Here is a 23,219-nt window from a genome sequence, read left to right on the forward strand (position 1 = left end):
CTAACCATATGCCTTATACCTAAATACCTCTTCCCCCCCGTAACCCTCTCCCCACAAACCATCCACCACCAGACACCCTTCCCTTAACAATGAAATACCTTCCAACATGGCCCTCCCCACAAGCCAAGCACCTCTCCCCCATCAAATCACATACCCCCCCACAAGCCACATAACCTCCCCAATCTAACACTTCTCCCCCACACACTTCCCCCCAAAACATACCCTCCCCCCAAACCACATATCCCCTCCCCCTCAAAATACCCCTCCCCCATCAGATCACATAGTCCCACTTACCCTTCCCCAAATCTAACATTTCTCCCTCCAAAGCCCCTCCCCCATCATCAAATCACATCTCCCCCACAAGCCACGCCACGCCCCCTTCAACCCATTTCCTGCCCCTCCTCTCAACCACTTAACCCTCCCTCCTGCTAGAAATGGCCCCTGCCCCTTTAAATTCCTGCTGGCGTGGGCGGGACTAACCGTTCTCCCGCTCAGCCGCGGGGCGCGCCGGGCCAATCCGTGCTGGGGGCGTCGGCCGCAGCCCCGCCCCCGCCTTGCCAGCCCCACGGAGCGCGATGGCTGTGGCGGCGAGGAGCCTGGCGCTGGCCGGCCGGGCCTGGCCGCTGCGGCGCTGGTACCGCACGGAGCGGGGGGTGTACGGCTACAAGCCCCGCAAGGCGGAGAGCGCGGACGCCCCGGAGCCAAGCAGGGTCTGCGTGGGCGGCAGAGCAGGTGGGCGAGTCCCTCTGCCCCAGGCCCAGCGCGTGGGGTGCGTGCGTCTGTCCGTGGGGGGAGGGAGATCTGTCTGTCTGTCTGTCCCTGGCTGGGGGGGGGGCGCTGCACTGTTCTAGTGGGGCGCCGTGCTAGGGTGACCAGACGTCAAATGTGAAAAGTGGGGGGTGGGGACTAATTGGTGCCTATGTAAGAAAAAGCCCCAAATATCAGGGACTGTCCCTATACAATCCGGACAGCTGGTCACCCTAGTCTGTGCTGGGGTTGATTCCCAGCCTCGTTTGTCTGTCTGCCCCTGTTGTATTTTGGGGAGGGGCTGTCTGTCAGTCCTGGTTCTGGAGGATGCATCCCTCTCCCCAGAGCTGGCCACTGTGTGTGTGTGTGTGTGTGTGTGTTGACTTCCTACCCTGAGACAGGGTCCGCCTCCTGAGGAGCTGTTGCTTAGGGTCTGCCAGCACTGCAAAGCGAAGGTGTGATTGTGGCCCAGGGTGAGCATACCCCTGTTAGCTTTGACTTGGGGCTAGCACAGAGAACAACAGCAGTGTAGACGTGGCGCTACAGGCTTCAGCCCGGGCTAGCAACCTGAGTACATACCCAAGTTCTCTGGGGGCTTGCAGTCTGGAGACACAGTTTAGGCGAGTAAAGACATGCTTGAAAGGTGTGGGTGTAGTGTCCCATTGCTTACCTGATGCCAGAGCCTTTCCCCTCTCCAGGAAAAAGTGCCAAGAAAGAGAGAGTGGGGAAGGTCTCTGGCAGGGGGGAGGCAGAAGGGAAAGGCATGGGCAGCTCCCTGCAGCTGGAGCCCTTCCCGGCTGCAGGGAAAATCTCCTGGAAAATCTTCCAGGATTGTCCTGGAATCCTGGGAGTTAAATATTAATCTTTAATTAAAGATTAATGTCATCTGATGAAACCTCCAGGAATACATCCAACCAAAAATTGGCAACCCTACCTGCTGTTGGAATCCTTCCATGATGTGGCAAGAAGCCTTTCTGTTCCCAGAACCTTTGTTTTCCACAGTGGAAGGCTCTGGCATCAAGGAACTGCTAAAGCTTTTCCCCAGCTGTCTCCTCCCCTGCTCCCTTTTACATGGGGAAAGGCTCTGATAGGGGGAGGGAGCTGAGGAGGGCTCAGTCTTTCCCCGCTGCCTCTCCCCTGCCAGAGACTTTCCAGCAGGAAGCTGCCAGAGGTTTTCCCTGCTGTCTCCCAACTACCAGAGCCTTTCACTTGTGGCACATAGCTATGCAAACGCTATACATTTTCGCCAGTGGTGTGTAGTGTAGCTGTAGCCTTAGATGATAAATCTGTACTTGTGTGTTGCATGAATAATCCAGTGTTTTATGGTTTTTACAGTGTATGACAATGATTGTTTTTCTGCAGGTGGCAAGGGACATTCAAAACCTTTGGAAAATCAGGGTCTCAGAAAGTCCAGGGAAGCTGGGCTGACTAGTCAATGGCTTTGAAAAATCTTGGCTGCAGGCAGTCCTGAATCATTGGCTGGCTTTACTGATCATCTAACTCAGGGGTGGCTAACCTGTGGCTCTGGAGCCACATGCGGCTCTTCAGAAGTTAATATGCGGCTCCTTGTATAGGCACCAACTCCAGGGCTGGAGCTACAGGTGCCAACTTTCCAATGTGCTGGGGGTGCTCACTGCTCACCCCCTGGATCTGCCACAGGCCCTACCCCCACTGCACCCCTTCCCAGCCTCTCCCCTGATCCTGCAATTTCTGTTTAGAAATTGTCCTTGAACAGGTCACCATTTTCTTGGGTGTCTTTTTTTTTTTTTTTTTTTAATTTATTTTATTTATTTATTTGTTCACTGACTAACTTGGGCAGCTACTATTCAGTTTGCAGCTTGTATGGGGGGAAAAAAGTGTGAAGGCAGCATTGTCTAATGCAGGGGTAGACAACCTATGGCACGCGTGCCGAAGGTGGCACTTACATTGCCCAGATCCTGGCCACTGGTCCAGGGGGCTCTGAATTTTAATTTAATTTTAAATGAAGCTTCTTAAACATTTTAAAAACCTTATTTACTTTACATACAACGATAGTTTAGTTATATATTATAGTCTTATAGAAAGAGACCTTCTAAAAATGTTAAAATGTATTACTGGCACGCAAAACCTTAAATTAGAGTGAATAAATAACAACTCGGCACACCACTTCTGAAAGGTTGCTTATCCCTGGTCTAATGATACGAGTAAGGAACGAGTGTGGCAGGTGCTGCATGGCCACATGGGGATGGGGACAGAGGTGCCTGACTGAATGGGAGAAGCTAGGGGGTCAGTCAGGGTCTGCATGCAGGAGGCTCCGCAACTTTCTAACAGTCCCTTCCCTTCCCCACCCCACCAAAAAACCCCAGTTCCATACTTCTCCCACCCACACCCAACAACCCTCCAACTTAATATCCAGGCTCCTTCCCTCTCCCTCAGTTCCTCTGTTACCTCTGACTCCCCCAAGCCTTTGCACTGCTTCTGAGGGGTGTGAGAAATATGTTTGAGTAATTCATTTAAACTACAGTACACAAAGTTCTGTATTAATTTGCCTAGTAAGGAATCTCTTGGTCAAAAAAAAAAAAAATCCTGTATCTTTTTTCTTTTGTCTGTATTATTACAAACTTTATTGGTGACAGGTATTTTGAAATAAATTACCAAAATAATTGAAACTGCCATGATTATATTGTGGTGTTTTGACAAATACAATATGCAGAATTTTAAGGTATTGTGTGCAGAATTTTTAATTTTGTGGTGCAGAATTCCCCCAGGAGTTATGCATGGAGTGACAATGGCATAGAGAATACACTTATAAAGTTTGTGGATGATACCAAGCTGCGAGGGTTGCAAGTGCTGTGGAGGATAGGATTAAAATTCAAAATGATTTGGATAAACTGGAAAAATGGTCTGAAGTAAATAGAATGAAATTCAATAAGGACAAATGCAAAGTACTCCACTTAGGAAGGAACAATCAGTTTCACACATACAAAATGGGAAATGACTGCCTAGGAAGGAGTACTGCAGAAAGGGATCTGGGAGTCCTAGTGAGCCACAAGCTAAATATGAGTCAACAGTGTTACACTGTTGCAAAAACGAACATCATTCTGGGATATATTAGCAGGAGTGTTTGTAAGCAAGATGTGAGAAGTAATTCTTCTGCTCTACTCCACATTGATATGGCCGCAATTAGAGTATTGTGTCCAGTTCTGGGTGCCACATTTCAGAAAAGATGTGGAAAAACTGGAGAAAGTCCAGAGAAGAGCAGTAAAAATGATTAAAGGTCTAGAAAACTTGACCTATGAGGAAAGATTGAAACATTTTTTTTGTTCAGTCTGGAGAAGAAAAGACTGAGCGGGGGACATAACAGTTTTCAAGTACATAAAATGTTGTTACAAGAAGGGGGGAGGTAAACTGTTCTCATTAATCTCTGAGAATAGGACAAGAAGCAATGGATTTAAATTGCAGCAAGGGAAGTTTAGGATGGATATCAGGAAAAACTTCCTAACTATCAGAGTAGTTAAATATTGGAATAAATTGCCTAAGAGGTTGTGGAATCTCTGTCATTGGAGGTTTTTAAGGGCAGGTTAGACAGTCACCTGTCAGGGATGGTCTATAATACGTAATCCTGCCATGAGTGCAGGGGACTGGACTAGACGACCTCTCGAGGTCTCTTCCAGTCCTACGATTCTATGACTGTAGGGCCTGTATTCTGACCACTAAACTGATGCTATTAATAGGTTAGCAGTGCATGTGCTAAATTTGTTCTCTGTTTTCCCCTTTATATTTAGTTGATCATGGCCTTGCTCGTTTAGTAACTGCATACTGTGAACATGGCCACAAAGCTGCCAAAATTAACCCTTTGTTTGCTGGCCAAGCTGTGATGGACATGGTACCTGAAATTCGAGTGCTGACAGAAGTGCTTCAGGGACCTTTCAATACCACAGGTAAGTCTGCTTCCTGGTGCACAGCTGATTTGGGCTGTGTTCGGAATCTGTCAGACAAAGGAAATGGTTGAGCTTTTTCTTTTTCCTGTAGGATGAAAATGAGGTAATACTTCAACATTAGTATGGCAAACTGTCTTCATGGTTTTTGTTAAGGCTGAGGGATTTTAAGAGATGCGGACAGCTATGGATAGCAAAGAGAAAGTTTTCAGTATCAATCACTGCTAAAGCTGCAGTAACACCTTTAACTGAGGGAGCCTTCTAGATGGAAATGCTGATAAGGATGTGGTCCTGTTTAGTTCAGAAATAACTCAAAATCCTCAGGCTACAATAGGCAGGAACTAAAAGCATAGATTCAAATCTCTGCAAACATGCAAAAATTTAGGTCCTGGTCAGAAATTTGTGCCTCAGACCACTTCTAACTATAATTATGGAAATTTAAGATGGAAAAGACTTGATCATCTATTGATCAGTGCAGGATTGTTTCCTGCAGCATATTTTTTTTTTCCTGGTGCTTTATCTAATCTGCCTTTAAGAGATGCAAACACTGAAACTTCTACCATGTCCGTCTGGAAGTTATTCCACAGCATCTCACTGCCTGGTAGGTGTTTTCTAATATGCATTCAAAATTATAAATATTCTCAATACAACACAGGAATTTATTGACGGGGCCATTGCACATTGGTCCTGTACTACCTAACAAAAGGCTAGCTGTAATGGAACATGTGGAAATGAGTGCTCCACTAGCTCTGCAGTTTCTGTTGCCTTAGGCATTCAGCATCATATCCACTTCTCACTAATAATTTAGTCAGTCCTTAAAATGTTCTTACCCTAAATGATTGCCTGTATGAAAGAGCCGGTTGGTGCATTGCTGTTTAGTGAGGCAGTTCTTGGGGAGAAAAACATATTTTATCTTATCTAAATATAAATTCTTCTATTATACCAGTCACTGTGGCAGCTGAATGCCCAGCTTATAACATTTCCTGAAACCTCATAATAACTCTTAGGTAACTCTGTAATTGTTAATGTAGCTTTCAGGTTACATATTAATAGTATACCGTGTTCAACTACATTATCAAGCACTACAGTAACAGTCACTGTGGTCCAGTGGCTAAGGCACTGGTGTGAAAATCAGAAGACCTGGCTTCTCCTCCTGGCTCTACCACTAACTCATTGTTACCTTGGATTACTCAGATTCTCTGTACACCTCGTTTTCCCCATCTGTGAAGTGGGTAGGTCTGTATTGCACTAGTGCTTGGGGCCCCAATAATCCATCAGGGTCTCATTGTGCTAGATGCTATACAATACGTAGTAAAAAGACAATTCTGATTGGAAAAAGCTTACAGTGATGCATACCATTCTTTGGAAGTGCTATAGACATCTTAAGTGTTTTTAACACTGTAGTGTTTTTATAAAGTTTCTTGAGAACTTTGCCTTCAAATGAAGAGTAGCTGGACAGGACACGAAATTGTGTTTTCAAATCATTATTCACATTGTTATTGAATAGATCACTTTTTTTTTTTTTTTTTTTGTCATCCCAGGGCTCCTGAACATGGGGAAGGAAGAGGCTTCCTTAGAGGATGTGTTGACTTATCTTGACCATGTATATTGTGGACATATTTCTATAGAAACAAGTCAGCTGTCAAGCTTGGAGGAGAAAGAATGGTTTGCTAAAAGGTTTGAGCAATTAAAACAGGAGGCATTTACAACAGAAGAGAGAAAGCATTTGTCTAAAGTGATGCTAGAATCTCAGGTACACTGTATATCTTTATTATTTATATTACAGTAGTGCCTATGAGCCCCAGTAATGAACCAGGACCCATTGTGCTAGGCACTGTATAGGCCTTGCTGGAGCCCTAGGCATAACTAGCAGTATGAACCAAAAGCGGTGAACAGGAATAGGCATGGCCTTGGCAGAACACTAGGTGTCTGCTAACCAAGGAAGCACATTCCTGACCAGGGAGGATGGTACAAAAACAGATTTCTCAGGTAACTACATAAACTCATTCCTAAGAAAAGATACAAGAGCACGCTGACACCTCATAAAGATGACGGGGGGGGGGGGGAGATAACGGGATGATGGATTTGGATGTCTTATTCAAATGAGCAGGTACAAGTATAAGGGTAACAACATCTGGAGAGTAATAAGTAACTTGTTTCCTTTAATGTATAAAAGGGGAAGTCATAGGAGAGGCATCTTTATACTAGTGTAGGGGACAGCATCCTGGTGTGCTGGTTGAACTGGTACCTTGTCGCAGGCATACGTGTGTTTAATGTACCCATAGTTCCTATGGCACACTAGGAATGTGCTTTGACAATAAACCTGACCGAGCGCCTTCACCACCAAACCAAGCCTGTGGGCTTTCTTATGAATAACATTGAGGTCTGCTGAATCAACACGTTGCACTGTTTGCTTGCAGCTGACACCAGAGCTCCAGGAACAGCAACGCTCACTGCATTAACAGTGCTGCAGTAACAGCAGCACTAACACACTACAAACACTAGGGGGAAAAACATCAACCCCTGCCCCCACCTTCCCCAAACAGACTCTACACGATAAGCTTACTGTCTAAATATACATATGTGTTTGAGATGGGCAAGACCTGAGTTTTATCTGATGGATGCAGTGTAGAAACAAAATAATTCTAGTTGGAGGGAGTTGTTCACATTAACTACAGCAGCAATTCTTAAAAGAAAACTGCGGTGCTTTACTCTGTTAGTAGTTGATTGCATGGGAAACAGTGAGGTATTGCTCTCAAGGAGACTTCAGGCACATGTGCTGCTGTTCCAGTGTTCTGTGTTTCCCTTCCAGTTTCACCCTCCCTATCTGTCAGTTGTTCCCCCTCATCAATCTCTCTCAACAGGGAATATTCTGGAAGAAAGCCCTTTATTATTTAGAGAGGAGGGTAGCTAAATGTGGGCATGATCAGGGTTCCGGTAGCGTTGCTCTGGCGAAATAGCTGGTTGGATAGTGCTGCCAAAGCGTTTGGCAAAGGAGCTCTTGTTTCATTCCCAGTGCGTTCTGTAAGGGGCAGTGAAAGGCTCCCTCCTGCAGCCCTGATAAAGTGCGTGGGCTGAGTGTTTTGGGGGACTCTAGCCAAATATTTCCATAATGTAAAATTTGTGGGTTTTTTCATTTTACTTTTTCTCTTATTCATATAGTGGCACAAGAGTATTTATATGAAGATGTCCCTGCTTCTGGCTTTCATGTGGCCCAAATTTCTCTGTGCAAATGAGTGTTGTGTGCTTCGTTGCCCTTATTATTTTTTTAAATGCAGTTGACAGGCTTATTTCCCTCAGTGGCTATTTCATTAAGGAAGTTAGTAATCTAGGGTTTTTCCTGACCCTACTGAAATCAATTGCAAATTTTCCTTTGGCTTCAGTAGTACCAGGATTGCCCTCAGGATCTAGAGAAGATTGTCTAGGAAATGTTGCTCCTGTTGCACTTTTGTGTGTATGTTTTTAAATTCAAGGCTGCTGAGTATTGGCTAACTACAAACAAATACCAGCCGGCCAGACTCTGAGGCTGTTGCTCAATTAAACCTGCTCAATTACAGTTTTAGGACATGTCTACACTATGTCAGTCAGGGTGTGTGTGTGTGTGTGTGTGTGACATAAATTGCACTGGCATAAGTGGTAGTGCATGCAGCGCTATGTTGGCAGGAGGGCTTCTCCCACTGACATAGCAACCGCCGCTTGTTAGGGGTGATTTAATTATGTCTATGGGAGAGCTCTCTCCCATTGGCATAGAGCAGCTACACTTGAGATCGTACAGTGGCGCAGCTACATTGGTACAGCTGTGCCACTGTAATATCTCTAGTATAGACATAGCCTATATCTGGGTAAGGAATGGTGTCCCTAGCCTCTGTTTGTCAGAGGGTGGAGATGGATGGCAGGAGAGAGATCACTTGATCATTGCTGGTTAGGTTCATTCCCTCTAGGGCACCTGGCATTGGCCACTGTCAGCAGATAGGATGCTGGGTTGGATGGACCTATAGTCTGACCCAGTATGACCATTCTCATGTTCTTATTTTCAGTCCATAGTTGTAAACACTGCAGGAATTTTTTACACTTTACGGTTTCTCCAAAAACTTTGTTGCACAAAACTAGTGAGGGGAAAAACTAGACATAGAACTGAGTGTCTTTTCCTCTTCCTTTCCATCTCAACTGTACTTGTGCCTGAGCACCCAGGGCCATGTATAATAATAATCAAAATAATATATTGCACATTGGATCAGAGGCTCTTTAAGGCTAACGAACTTGGCTTCCTAATGCCCCTGTGAAATAACTTTGTTAGTAACACCATTTTCAGATTGAACAAGTTGACTCTCTGTGCCACCCTTCACATTGTCATGTTCTTCCTACACCTCCTGACGCATGTACGTGTTTGGGAGGTAAGAGGGGAAGGAATGCGTGTTCTCACATCCTAACACAAAACTAAACACTGGCTGATCTCTCATTTGATCTCAGTCATAGCCTCTTGTACTAGATTGGGTGTGGGTAGGTGAGAAAGGTCTGCTGAGGCGAGCTGGGGTTTTGTCCGGGTTTTGTCCAGGTTTTATACGCTGCATAGAATTGTGTAACTGGTGCTTTTATAGGAAGTCCAATATTGTGTTCAATGACTTGTAGTCATACTCTGTTGTTTTTATCAGGAGTTTGACCGCTTCTTGGCCACCAAGTTTGCCACAGTGAAACGATACAGTGGTGAAGGAGCAGAGAGCATGATGGGTTTTTTCCATGAGTTGTTAAAGATGTGTGTGTACACTGGGGTGACAGACATCATTCTTGGAATGCCTCATCGAGGAAGGCTTAATCTCCTCACTGGGCTGCTTCAATTTCCACCTGAGGTAAGGGACAGATTGTCTCACTAGCGGTGGCTCGCTGTTTACTCAGATTTTTGTGTAATAAGTTTTATTTGACAAGAAAATATCTCATTGCCAGTGCTTGAGTACAAGTGATAGGTCAATTTATGTGAGCGCATACTTCTTCCTGCCATGGGTTCTGCAGATCTCCCTGTGAAAATGCTTGGAGAATTGCAAGAAAAGGGCTTAAATGGCAAGGTCCAAAGGGTTATATGACTTCATCCAAAGTGTGTGACTTAAAACAAAACAAACAAAAACATCTCCAAAATTTGTAACATAAATACAAATGTGCATCGTGTAACTAATCTTATTTCTATGCAGCTGATGTTCCGTAAAATGCGTGGCTTAAGTGAATTTCCAGAAAATTCGCCAGCGATTGGGGATGTCCTGTCCCACCTGACATCCTCTGTAGATCTAGACTTTGGTTCGCACCGCCCTCTGCATGTCACCATGTTGCCTAATCCATCACATCTAGAAGCAATTAATCCGGTGGCTGTTGGCAAGACACGCGGAAGGCAACAGTCTCTTCTTGATGGAGATTACTCGCTAGACAGTGCCGCGCAAGCTGGAGACAAAGTCATCTGCCTACAGGTACTTGGAGAGCTCAGTAACAAATTTTCCCAAATGAGAGTATGAAAGATGATACTTGGTGTAAAGTTTGTAAATCAGAGGAAAGGCGAAGAGCTAGGTTTATTCACTGTTCGAAAAAAGGAGATCTCCAGATGACAATGCAGCTGGCATAGTTTTTAAGAATCCCAGTTTTAAGATTTCCAAGCCAATGATCTCTATCTGGACTTTTTTGTTGTTGAAAGCTGCACACATCTGTTTCCCCTAACCGCCATTTTGCCATTTTTGCCGTTTAAACTGTCATGCTCACCCATTGTTTCTAATCAGGGTGATTAGAGCTTGAAATAGAAACAAGCAGGAACCTTCAGTCTCCCAGCCTCTGAAAACATGTCCTTGGAGAAAAATGAACAACCAACACTGCAGTGTGTATTATCCATTGGAGTATGTGGTCGTGGTGAGGGAGGTGTCTCAGCACTGTACTGTCCAGGTAAATCTTTCCTGGCTACCAAAAGGGGTTCTCTCTCTCCTTCAGAACTGCATCAAAATTGTGAAAAACCCTCAGTTAATAAAGAGAGGTTTTTTCCCCTCCATTCTGTTGAGTCCACAACTGAGAACTCCGCTCTTAGACTTTTAGAAACTAGGAGTAAATAGGGAACTGGGGAAGAACTGTTTCATGCCAAGAGCAATGAACATGGAGGACATTAGTGGGGAAATAATTGGAATTAAAGAAATGCCTCAGTTCCCTTCTGGAGAGGGAGATTGATGGACTGTTGGAAAGAGAGGTTAAGATAATGCAAAGAAGTCACTGTTGGGACTGGATGGCCTCATTCATGTTTCCAACAAAACAGTGCAGCTTTTTGCATTTGCTGAACTTTTTTTGTTTGTTTGTTTTGTTTTTAATCAGGAGACTTACTTGCATTTTATTTGTTTGGTAAAACATGCCCCTGAGCTTACTAGCTCATTCCTCCCCTTTCATTAGCTAGTGATTGCTCTGGTGTGAAGCTCAGGTTCCAAATTGAACTGTGTAACACATCTATTTTTTTTTTCCTTGTCCATTCTGCAAAACTGGCAACACTGTACGATGCTCTAGTGGAGTGATGAAAATTGCACTTTTCCACCTGGAGTTTAGAGAGGATATGGAAAACTGTCTTGTTTGTGTGGCCTTTTTGTGATACCTCTTCTTGTGGAGACAGTGAGGGAAGTGATCTCATAAACTTAAACAGGTGTAACTCTTTTCCCCTCCTGCAAAACACAGATGTTCAGGGAGCAACCAGGCCCTGTTTGTTTTTTGGTGTTTCCTGTTAAACTAGTATTGGTCTTAGATCTTCTACCCACTTCTGTGCAACACAAGCCAACTCCCATGTGGGGGATTGCTATCAGGCTTAGTATAGCTTTGTTATATTGATGATCATGTGGTGTTTTTAATAGGGGTTTGGGTCAGGCACTAAAAATAAAGAACATAGGACTATGGTGGTTATTGGTTGGGGGCACTCAGCCAGTCAAATAGGTATAAAGCTCTTCTTCTTTCAGAGTCTCTGTCTTAGAGCCTCACTTCAGGCTCTTTATTGCACAGCTCCCTGCAAGTTATTTCCTCTTCCCAGTGATGAATGTAAAAAGTCTCAAGGCTGGCTTGCTCTAGTTCTCTTTGCTCACTTACTTTTGGCTAGGGACAGTAGTATTGGCATGGGAGCTGGCAGCTGGCTCCTTCTCTCTGTTTTTATGGCTGGTTATAGATGGTGAAAGGGAAGCAGTACCACTAAAATGGCAGTGAGACTAACAGTGAACCCAGTTCTCCAGATCTTCCTTCACAACATTTCTGGATGAAGTTCTATATCCCAAGATTGTAAAAAGGGTCCATTTGGGAGCTAAACATCTATAAATATCCTCAGTACTTCTCCATCTCTTATGCCTGAGTTATCAGTTTTTTACCTCGCATTCCTTGACTCCCTCTTTCATTGACACTTTCTGTTTAAAGTCCATAAATATGGTCCCCTGATATGTATTTTATTCCAATATCCTCATACAGACCAATTCTCATGAGTGGGATAAGCTTGGTGACATACCATTAGACTGCTGAGTAACCTATAATATTCTCTTTGAAATATGATTATAAATGGCAGGGGGAATTTCTGTCCATAGTGCAAGACTATAAAATACAATTATTGCTAGCATGGTTTCAGCTGTAGTCTGGACAGATCATAAAGCACCTGGCATGAACCAGTACAGGACATGAGAACTGGTCTAGATGGGCCACATTTCTGCTCTGGTGTGGGAATTTATTTGTTTTTGAGTCATGCTGGGTTTTAGGTATGTATGGCCAAAAACTGGCATTTATATGTGTTGATTTAAGCGTCTTGGGCCCGTGGCTTGTGTGTCTTGCGGCTTCCACCCATTTACTTTTTTTGTTTGTTTTTAAAGCTCTTTAAAGGATTTGTTTTTCCTGTAGTTGTAACTTCTGGCCAAGAATGCAGGGACGTCACCTCTAGTTAAGCTTAGAGAAGGAGCATTTCCTAAGAATTTCAACATATGTTATGGAGGTGTGAGTTTTTGTTTGTGTGGTTTTTTTTGTTTGTTTGTTTGGTGTTTCTTTGTTTTTTTGTTGTTTTTTTTTGTTAAACCAACTTTTATCTTCAGCTCTTACTCTCCCAAGATCTCAGCACAGCTGCATTCTAATTTCAAGATAATTTCAGAAATTCTGTCCAAACCACAAGTGTGAGGAAAGGAAAAGACTCCAGCATCTGAAGCAGTTTTGAAATAGTTATCAATTTTGTAAGAAGGGGGAAGGAAAATATTGCATAATCTTTTTCTATTCTATGATCAAGCCTCTCTGAACTCACCATTCACTGTAGTGGAAAAGATCAAACTTCTGCAAGTTCTTGGATAATGGAACTCTAATCGTGTGCATGACTTCAGTTTTTAATGATTCCTACTGTTTGGCCCATTGACCTATCTCTCTGTAATCATCGCTCACTGACTGAGACTTAAGAATTGCCCATCCCTTTTTTTTCTTCAGTAACTTCTGAAGAGGGTGAAATTAAGGCTCAGACTATTATTGAAGACTGAGCTGATAAATAAGCAGTGGTGGTCTCCTGATCAGGCATTGTCTAGAAACTAGTGACCAGCCAGAGTAGTTGTGGGCCATAAGCAAACCCAACCAAAGGAAACGTCTGACCTGCAGGACATTGTGTTTGTTTTAAACCTTGGAAATATTCTTAAGTTACAACATTCCCCTCCCCCTCCCACAAAAAAAATTGTGACTCAAAAGTTGCCATTGATACAATAATCTTGACATTTCACTAACTATTGTGAGCTACTGGTGTGAGCACAGGTCTGAGAGCCAGACCTGCCCTTGACTCCTCTCTCCTTGAGCAAGGCACCTGTGGTCTGACTTTCAGTAGCACTGCACACCAGCCGTTTCTTTTACTGTGGATTTCTCAGCATCTCTGAAAATCGGGCCATTAGCCTCTCTGTGCCTCAGGTTCCCCTTCCCCAAAGTAGGGGTTGTGCCTGTTGTGAAGATTTAATTAGCTGTGGTGATTTTAATTAGAAGAGGACTTCTATGACAGTGGGTAGGTCATGGGAAAGAGATTTCAGTCAATCAGTTTTTAAATCCTAATTACAGAGATTAAAACATCAGCCAACAGTATTTTATTTTTTTCTCCCTCAAATGTAATATGGAGGCTGCCAGAAAAATCCTGTACTACATTGCTGGGTCGTCTATATAAACATAAACTTATTTCTCCAGGAGTTGTTTTACGGAAACAACTAGGTCTAGCCTGTTCGTGTCAAGGTATTTCAAAGGACATCCTAGATTTGAGAAGCATATGAGACATAATACATTCTTCCTTTTCTCTCCCCCCCCCCCCCCCCCCCAAAAAAAAAAACAAACCTTCCTCTGCAAACCCAGTAAATTCCAGGAGGACTCAAATGCCATGGGCAGAATTGAAAGGAATGCTCACGTCTGATACCAGTGAAGTTGTTTCTTGGCTATCCCCTTAGATTTTGCCACCAGATTCCATTACCCAGCTCCATCCATCTCTTTTATATAAATAAAACCTTCCCTATCCTTAGCCCCATGTCTCACACGCCCTAATAGTTTATTTACCGCTAGGCACCCTCCTGCCTTCTAATTTTCCCCTTTTTCTTTGTGGGTGGGGGGAATGGCCAAACTAACTCCCCATGGAAGCGTCTCTGATTCCCTTCCATAGCCTAATCTCCTTGACACCCACAATATGCACTTTCTTCTTCCCTCCTTCTGAATAAAATGACCACAGTGTAATGAAACCTTCACTAAAGCTTTGTCTACACTAGCACTTCCGTTGGCAAAACTCTTTTTTGTCGGTCAGAGGTGCGAAAAAAACACACCCCTGACTGATCTAAGTGTCCCCGACGAAAGCGTCGGTGTGGACAGCGCTATGTCAGCGGGAGATGCTCTTCTGCTGACAACTTCCACTGCCCACTGGGGGTGGCTTAATTATGCCGGTGGGAGAGCTCTCTCCTGCTGGCATAGAGTAGCTACACAGGAGACTTCGCTGCAGTACAGCTGTGCTGCTGTAAGGTCCATAGTGTAGACATATCCTAAGGGGCCTACCTTCAGTAGAGACAGGAAGGATGGACCAGTGATTAGGGCATGAGCCTGGGGCTCAGGAGACCCAGATTGAATTGTCTGTTCTGCTACAGACTTCCTGTGTGACCTTGGGCGAGTCACTGTCTTTCTGTTTTACAGATGGGGAATAAGCATTTCCTTAGCTCACAGTGGTGTTGAGGCATTCAAGATTCCAAGGCAATCAGATACTATAGTAAGAGGGTGGGGCATATAAAATACCGTAAGTTAGAGAACAGGCAGCCTCATGCCTTAGGTGACCCTTTGACGTGGTTTCCAATATAATCTGGATCCCCTTATTAAAATGCTGTCGTCTAGTTGAAGCCTGGCCTGTGGTAGAATTCACCCTTTCTCTGGATACTTCTGAACCATCCCTGCCAGTGACAACTTATTTCAGAGGCTCATCAAAATGCTTCCAAAGACCAAGTCCTTTGCCTTCGGAGTGCACCAGATAGCACCAAGTATCTGGTGTTCAAAAACCAATAATCCTTGAGGAATGATCCCTTACAGTGTCTCTCATTCCCTTCCTGTCCATTTCCAATCACTGAAGTTGAACAGTTTTCTCTCCAATCAATGTGCTCTGGAGTTCTCAGATACAAAGTATAAATTTAACACCAAAATACACATAAGAGAAGTTTTGCTATTGGAGGAATTCTGTGCAAAAAAATTAAATTCTGTGCACAATATTTTAAAATGATGCATATTTTTTGTCAAAATAACACAATATAATGCTCCCGCTGGCAGCTCTGGGCGGGTCGGGGGAATCATAAATTCTGTGTGGAACATTAATTCTGCGCAAATTCTTCATTGTGCAGTGGCACAGAATTTCAGCAGGAGTTAAGTTTGCTTGCAAAGTGGAGTTGCTGCTTTCCTTGGTTGTAGAGGAGGGAGCACTATGCTTTTCGTATTCCTGGTGCGCAGATTAAAGAGGCCTTTTCTGTGGCAATAATTCAGAGTCAAAGTTTTCTGTGGAAGACCCTTGTTAAAATATTAGCATCAAAAACCTTGAGTATAACTTGGTTCAATCAACCTTTAGTTAAGATTATTAAGCAACTTGCTGGTGACTGAGTGATTGTTTGTCATGAGTTTCACTATATTTTATTATTTTCTGTTTTCTTGTACCTTAAGTGGACTGGAAGACTCAAAAAGCTTTTTCTTCAGTAGAATGAAATGTCATGGCTGGAGGCTAGCTGTTTACTGAGGGGGGCAGATTTAAGAAAGAGGGCATGAGACTTAAATTCTCAAATATCAAATGTCCTGTACCTTTGTGTGCTGAGTTCTGAGGAGCCTTTTTCAGTGACACACTCTGAAGGTCTTAGGAGGATACCAGAGCATTGGCCGACAAGCCTTTTCAGTTGCTTTAGTGTGTTTACTGGAATTAAGCTGGTGCTATTGAGTGGGACCATGCAAAATGGAGGCTTTTGGAGAGCAGCAAAACAGCTGGAGCGAGAAGTGAAATCCTTTCAGAGATGCCAGAAACTTGCCACGGTTCATTTCTAAATACACAGATGGAGCGTCATGGTCAGGAGTGGAAACGGGACTGAATGCTGAGGGTCTCTCTTGTAATGAGTAATCCTGCTTATCTGTGGTGCCTGCTTGTAAAGGTGAACTGAGAAGTTTTATTAGAACTATTTAAAATCCAGCGGTTTCATGTCACCAGGGCTTCACATGCGCATTCTCTTCAATTGTATTGTGGCTGGGTTTGTATCTACAGAGTATCAATTGAGTCCTGAGACACTGAACCCTGAATCTGAAGGTAAGACCCTCATCTGGTTTTACCTAGCAGCTTCATAAAGCTTCCAATATTTAATGATTTTGACTAGAGAGAGGCTTTAATAGAACCTCAGTCTGAATCACCCTGAACTCTGGGGAAGTTTGGATTCAAGCTCTGCAACTAAAGACTGTATCTAGTTTCAATGCAGACCCATAATTGAGCCCAGTGTCTTCAACTTTTTCAAAAACCTGGGCTGTTTGTAACTTTTTTTAATAAATAAGTTTCTTCAAATATGTTTTTAATTGTATTTTTTAGGATCTTCAATAGCTCTCAATCCCTTTTTAAAAACCTTTTTATCTTCTAAATACTTCACTTAAGTTTGTTTTCATCCCTTTTTTTATCCTTTCTTTGTATCTCTATCCTCTGCCTCTATTTACTGAAGTGCAGACAGACAGAAGCCATTTATACTTGGGCCTGCAATATTTAATTTTCGGGGTAGTGACAGGCTTATTTTTGTTCACTGATCTTTTACTGAAAATCTACTGCAGACTACTGTCTCACTGTTACACTTGACCCACCATGTTACGTTATAATGCTGTGTGTAATGGTAAAGTCTATTTTAAGAGATTATAGGTTTGCTCCAAGCAGATAAGAGTTCAGCCAATATGTGCACAGTTGCTGGCTGTGACTTTTCATTGGAGTTAAGATTATATAAAATCTAGCAAGTTAGCATGGGAGTGAGTGGCTGGTATTAATAGGGCTAGATGATCACTCTGAAAGATCTTGTGTAATGGATTTTTTTTTCTCATTGTGACACCTCTCTTTCAGCAATGGCTACTAACAAATCCTTTTCTGTCTCCATCTATAATTTAGGTTCATGGTGATGCTGCTTTCTCTGGTCAAGGGATTGTTCCTGAAACGTTGACACTCTCTAATCTCCCACATTTCAGAGTTGGTGGAAGCATCCATTTGATTGTTAATAATCAGCTGGGTTACACCACTCCTCCGGAGCGAGGAAGATCGTCGCTATACTGTAGCGATATTGGTATGTGTAAAAGGGTCACCAGACAAGTGGTTATGTAACCTGTGTCAAAGACATTCACACTGGACTTTAAATTTAAAGTACAAGTTCCTCTTTTGGTTTTCACAGCTAGTGTTCATGTGTCTCAAAGAATCTTTTTCCACACTAATGATGAATTAGGTAAATTGGACTTGTTAATAGAATACACTTTGCTGCTAATAATCTAAATACACAAAATTTTCATGTATTTCATGACAAAGATTTAATAGCAGAGAATTTATGTAGTATTTTTACAGACTGCTACAGAATGTTTACGAGGTTATTGTGAAGTTTTATCAGTAACAAACTTTTTAAATTTGACAAGTGTTTCAAGTACATTTTGTGATGTAGTATGAGACTTTATTGCTGATTAATTGAATTCAACAAACTTTTTTTTTTTAAACACAGTGGGTCTCTGAAGCATTGACTTACCAAGGTTCTACTGTATGACTGTATCTTGGTTGTGATCGTAGTGTAAATGGTGGACTTGTGTGTTCAAAGAAGTGGTTGAAATATGAGGTTGATGCCACTACTTGAATAAGGTCAACAAAGGGTCTCTTTCTCTGATTTATCTTTGTTCACAAATCTGCTTTGACTAGCTAGATAGTATATGCTTTATCCTTCCCATGTATGTAGATGTAATTATATCCCCTACAACTGAAAACATATTAATATCTTGGGCGTTTCACACTAAATCTTTGTTTCACGGCTTTAGCAAACCAGATGTTATAGGGTGGACCCATGATAACTGATAGGGAAAGCAAATTGCATTCCATTTTCTCCCTGCATTGGTTTTGTGGCTCACATCTCTAGATTTCCTTTCCCTGTTGTGTATTGGTTGTGACACGGTTTATTATCCCTTTGTGTCCCTGGAGGGTGATCAGGTCCGAGAACTGTGGTATTCTATGTGGAGAGGAAAAAAATTCACCAGACGGGCCAGGGAAATAGCTGGAGCATGCTAACTTTCCTGGAACATATAAAAGGAAGTACAAGCCAATATCTGGGAACTAGATGATTTGCTGCCTAGACAGTCTAGTTGCCACACAGAGGGAAGGGAACTCTAATGTGAGTTTGGGGGTTTCTTCTGCTTATTTGAAAAAACTTTAATTCTGACAAACCTGTCCGGGGTCTGCTGGGAGCAACCTAGCATGAGTGGATTAGGGGAAGGACTGCTTCTGACCAAGGAAATGTTGTATAGATTTCAGATAAACCCTGCTTCAGGTTGAAAACTGTATTTTGTTTCTCTTCTGGAGCAAGATGCAACCAGAAGGCTGCCAGCCTGTGAGGGCTTTAGTTTCCATCCAGAATGAGAGGATCCAGGGACTGTTAGAAGCTTTACTTCATTCTGGAACCATACTGTGGACCCATCTGCACAAATGCACAGGGTCGAGGCAATTGTAACAACCAAAAAAGACTCTTCTCCCTGCTCCCATTGACAGGATCTCTCTGGATTTTTTTGGCCTCTCTTGGATGCACTGAGCAGAGATCACATGTTGGGTTCCAGTAAGCATATCCCATGTGCTCATTCACCTGTGATTGCAAAGGGTAGGGAGCACTTTGTTAGATCTCGCCCTGAGTTTGACTCATAAATCCATATTTTGAATTTCTATTCAGGTAAGATAGTTGGGTGTGCAGTTATCCATGTGAATGGTGACGATGCTGAAGAAGTCATCAGAGCGACGCGATTAGCTGTTGAATACCAGCGCCGCTTCCGTAGGGATGTGATTGTAGACTTGCTGTGCTACAGACAATGGGGCCACAATGAACTCGATGAGCCATTCTTCACCAACCCCAGCATGTATAAAATCATCAGGTAGGTTAATGCTAGCAAAGGAAGGTATATAACTCATGCTTAAACCAGCTTCAGTAATGATCAGTTTATCCTCAGTTGTAACAGAAGCTCTATATGAAATTTAAGGTCCTTGTTTACACGAGCACATTCTATCCTGCTGTCGGCAATGGTGCACCAGCATCTGTGTTCACAGCAGGGTAAGTACTAGTATGGACATGGCTGTGCTCTTTAGAGCACACTGTCAAGACATCTTGCATATTAAAGAGAAACTGGGCATTACTAATGATGGTGTTAGTGCTTGAATATGCAGTTTGATGCCCCTTTAAGAACAAGTTAATATATTCCATCTGCATTTTAAAACTTCCCAATAGCTATTGGTTTGCCCTTTGCTCATGAGCATCTGTGGGGTTCAGGACACAGACAACTGGTTGGGGAGGGTTTGCAGATCAGGGCTGATGGCCATTGGCAGAGCTCTGTGTGGAAAACTTGCACAATGCCTGCTTAAGCTGGTTCCTTCCAGTTCAGCTAGATCCTCTATTTTATATGAGCACTAAAACTTACCCTAATTTTATCCCCACTTCAAAAAAGAATGTGTTTTTTCAAAATGTGCTAGCCAGTGTATTCTGGCACTTCAGATGGAGTGTGCATGCAATGTTCACATTGATGGAAGACAGGTTTCAGGGTAGCAGCCGTGTTAGTCTGTATCCTCAAAAAGAACAGGAGTACTTGTGGCACCTTAGAGACTAACAAATTTTAGTCTCTAAGGTGCCACAAGTACTCCTGTTCTTATTGATGGAAGAGAATACTTAGATTCCTTGTCTGAGCTCAATTTGCTTTGAGTTTATCATTATTAGGGTGCGACTCTGATTGCGAGTCTTTCTTTTTTTGACCATCGCTGCTAGTTACAGATACTTCTCCAATGCTAAACAATATAGCACACATTGTCCTGGAGAATTTCTGTCTCTTACTTTTTGGAAGGCCTCCATCTGAATGATTGTAACCCAGCAGATCATTCACTCCAGTTCTTGGAATGAGTTTATACTGCCATCTGGCAGGAATAGGGTTGTATTTCCTTGTTACTGCAGTGATGGCACAGTGTACATGTGTGGGGTTTGACTTCCTCCCTGACAGATCCCGTAAGAGTATCCCAGACATGTATGCAGAGCGTCTAATAGCCAGTGGGCTCATGACTGAGGATGAGGTATTGGAGATAAAGACTTCATATTACTCCAAGCTGAATGATCATCTAGCCAACATGATGATGTATAGCCCCCCTTCGACCAACCTGCAAGCTCACTGGAGTGGTATGGTGGAACCCTCTGCTAGGATCACCATTTGGGATACAGGCCTGCCTGTGCCACTCCTGCAATTCATCGGCATCAAGTCTGTGGAGGTGCCTGAAGAGCTCCAGATGCACAGTCATCTTTTGAGGACGCATGTACAGGTCTGTAAGGCTTAATGATGATCAACTTCTTATTCCATAGCTCAAAAAAAAAAAAAATAGACCTGTTACAGGAGAAATCTGACACCACAAAGCATGCCACTAAAGAACGACAGTCTTCTTGTAAAAGAAATAATTTTTCTGTGATGAGGCTGATTTGAGCTTTGCAAGGATTGAACCACTTTTTGTGTGTGAGAAATACAGGATAATCTCTCTCCAAAATTATAGTACTTATTTTTTTATTGCTAGAATAGAGGAAAAAGCATTCAACAATCTTGACTTAGGTCTTTTTAAAACATTCTTAAATGCAATAAAAACTTATCTTATGGGAGACTGTCTCAGGGATTGGTAAAGGAATATAGAGTCTATTACCTAGGTCCCCAGTATAAATGTGCACCAGGTTGTTGATTACTAATGTTTTGATGGCTAGTAAGTTGCCTGTTTGAAATTATTTTGTTAACCCAGTTCTAAGTGAATGCATCCACATAACAAAATTATTGGCATTGGTTGGCCCTTGATAGGGAGTCTGAGAGGCCAAGAGTTGAATGGGCAGGAAGACTGACCTAGCCTACCCCCCTCCACATCCAGGTGCATGTTGGAAGGGCAGTGATTTGGAGAACATTTTGCATGGTTGCTGTCTAATCTGTTTTATAGATTGATAGCTCTGGAGACTGGGAATCTTCCATCTGGCATCTTTCCCCAGCACTAACTACATAAACAAACTGTGATATTAAAAGCACAGCCTGTGCTCCAAGGAGTTTAAAATCTAGGTTCTGCAATTGGATCCATGATTCATTGATCATCTGCATGGACACACGTGTCCACCACATGGAACTGATTGCAGGATCGGGGCCTAAGGTCACTGTCAGCGAGTGGCCTCCTCCCAGGTATTCCCTGGTGGCCTGCAAGTGCCCAACCACCTGACTTTCTGCTCTTGATTCCTTAATAAACTCAAAAGGGCTCTATCAAGTCCAATATCAGCCCTCCTTTAGAGTATGATTTGAACTTAAAGTTCAAAAATAAACACAAGTCTTCCCTCCAGCCATCAGCTGGGCACAGCTCCAAACTCCCTTGGTGTTTCAGGATCCTTAGCAGGCTATTCCCAGCCCTTTCCAGCTGGAGTAGTTCTGTTCTCAGGGCCTTCCCTCCAGGAGCCTCTCACTCTGATGCTAAAGGGGAGTCACCTGGTCCATACCCAGCTGGCTCTAAGTAAACCCCACCACTCATCCCAGATGTGGCAGACAGGGCTAATTGTACAGAGCTGACAAGCTCCAGGCTTCCGGCTCTTAAAGGGGCAAGCCCCTCTGTTTATAGTGACTACTAAAATGTCCAAGATGTTGCTCTGTGTATTTTTCTAGCTATCTCGGTTGATCTGTAACATCTGATGAGGTGCAGAATGACAAAGCTAAATCACTGATCTACTTTTCTAAAAATATTCAGGCAAGAATACAGAAAGTAGAGGAAGGAACAAAGTTGGACTGGGCTACAGCTGAAACATTAGCTTTGGGTTCACTACTCAGCCAAGGTAAGAGGCAACTAGACAGCAGATTGTCACTGAAGCAATATGTTCTACTATCTAATATGCCATAAGACTTATTTTAATGTATCTCATGATCAATTCCAAGTGTTGTGACTATATAAAAGCCCAATAAAGTAGCATCTTTATTCTAATAAAAAGGCAACTTGACAGTCTTGTGCCATTTATACTTGTAAGTTAGATACTAGCGGGTCCAGAGGATAAAGCCTCAATTCACTGAAACATATATATTCTTGTGCTTAAAGCTAAGCATGAGAGTAGTCTCATTGAAATAAATGGGACTACTCATAAGTATATGTTTAACTTGAAGTGTAAGACTGAATTTTTCACCTCCTAGACCTGGATTCAGGTTTGCATTACATTGCATACAGGGCACGTGCATTTTGTGGCTTGCTTCGGGCTTCATGTACACTTATTAACATTATAAAATAGCTAAGCAGTTTGTCGCTGGTGGAGGTCTCCGCTCAAGAGCATCCGGTTCTAAAGTAGAAGGCAGATATCCAGTACTCATTTTTCTTCCACCACATAAGTAAACTAATAGTAATTTTAATCATTGATAGTAAATTTGATGCTTTACCATCACAGAAGTAATCTCAGTACTTGCTCAAAACAAATTAAGGCTCTAATGCAGACACAAACTAAAAACGGTTCAAACACATCGATCTAGATATTTACATGGGAGTGATGCAGAGCGCATGCTGAGTCTTAATAGGAGGGGTGTGTTTGAAGGAGGGGAGTAAGGTTTGGCCCAAGAGAACTAGAGATGTTTGGTGTAAGAGTAAGGAGTGGAGTGGAAGAAGGTATAAAGATAAGAATGGTAGAAAGGATATCTAGGGAGCTGTTAAGAATCAAGCTTTGGAAAAAGCCTTGGGAGTGGTGGGGGAGAAGGGAGAAATGAGTGCAGGGATGTGTAAGCAAGAGTGGAATTGCACAGAGCCCTTGTGATTAGAAAAAGAAGCTTGAATTTGATATGCTTGGT

General features: G+C 42.9%; 1 protein-coding gene across 4 annotated transcripts in view; it reads left to right on the forward strand.

Moving 5' to 3' along the window:
• Nucleotides 1–23,219, forward strand: part of DHTKD1 (dehydrogenase E1 and transketolase domain containing 1) — a 52,543-nt gene that overhangs the window by 10,106 nt on the left and 19,218 nt on the right. For 2 of the 4 annotated variants that reach the window (XM_065599058.1, XM_065599013.1), the window contains 8 exons: nucleotides 4,512–4,667; nucleotides 6,206–6,417; nucleotides 9,317–9,511; nucleotides 9,848–10,117; nucleotides 17,284–17,455; nucleotides 19,085–19,283; nucleotides 20,394–20,706; nucleotides 22,144–22,228. In XM_065599058.1, coding sequence (XP_065455130.1) covers nucleotides 4,604–4,667; nucleotides 6,206–6,417; nucleotides 9,317–9,511; nucleotides 9,848–10,117; nucleotides 17,284–17,455; nucleotides 19,085–19,283; nucleotides 20,394–20,706; nucleotides 22,144–22,228 — 1,510 coding nt within the window. In that variant the 5' untranslated portion in view covers nucleotides 4,512–4,603. Of the gene's footprint in view, nucleotides 1–502; nucleotides 733–4,511; nucleotides 4,668–6,205; nucleotides 6,418–9,316; nucleotides 9,512–9,847; nucleotides 10,118–17,283; nucleotides 17,456–19,084; nucleotides 19,284–20,393; nucleotides 20,707–22,143; nucleotides 22,229–23,219 lie in introns of those variants that run through there. The other 2 variants (XM_065599097.1, XM_005305033.4) reach the window with 2 other exon arrangements.

Source organism: Chrysemys picta, chromosome 1, assembly GCF_011386835.1.
Source record: "Chrysemys picta bellii isolate R12L10 chromosome 1, ASM1138683v2, whole genome shotgun sequence".
Classification (NCBI taxonomy): Eukaryota; Metazoa; Chordata; order Testudines; family Emydidae; genus Chrysemys; species Chrysemys picta.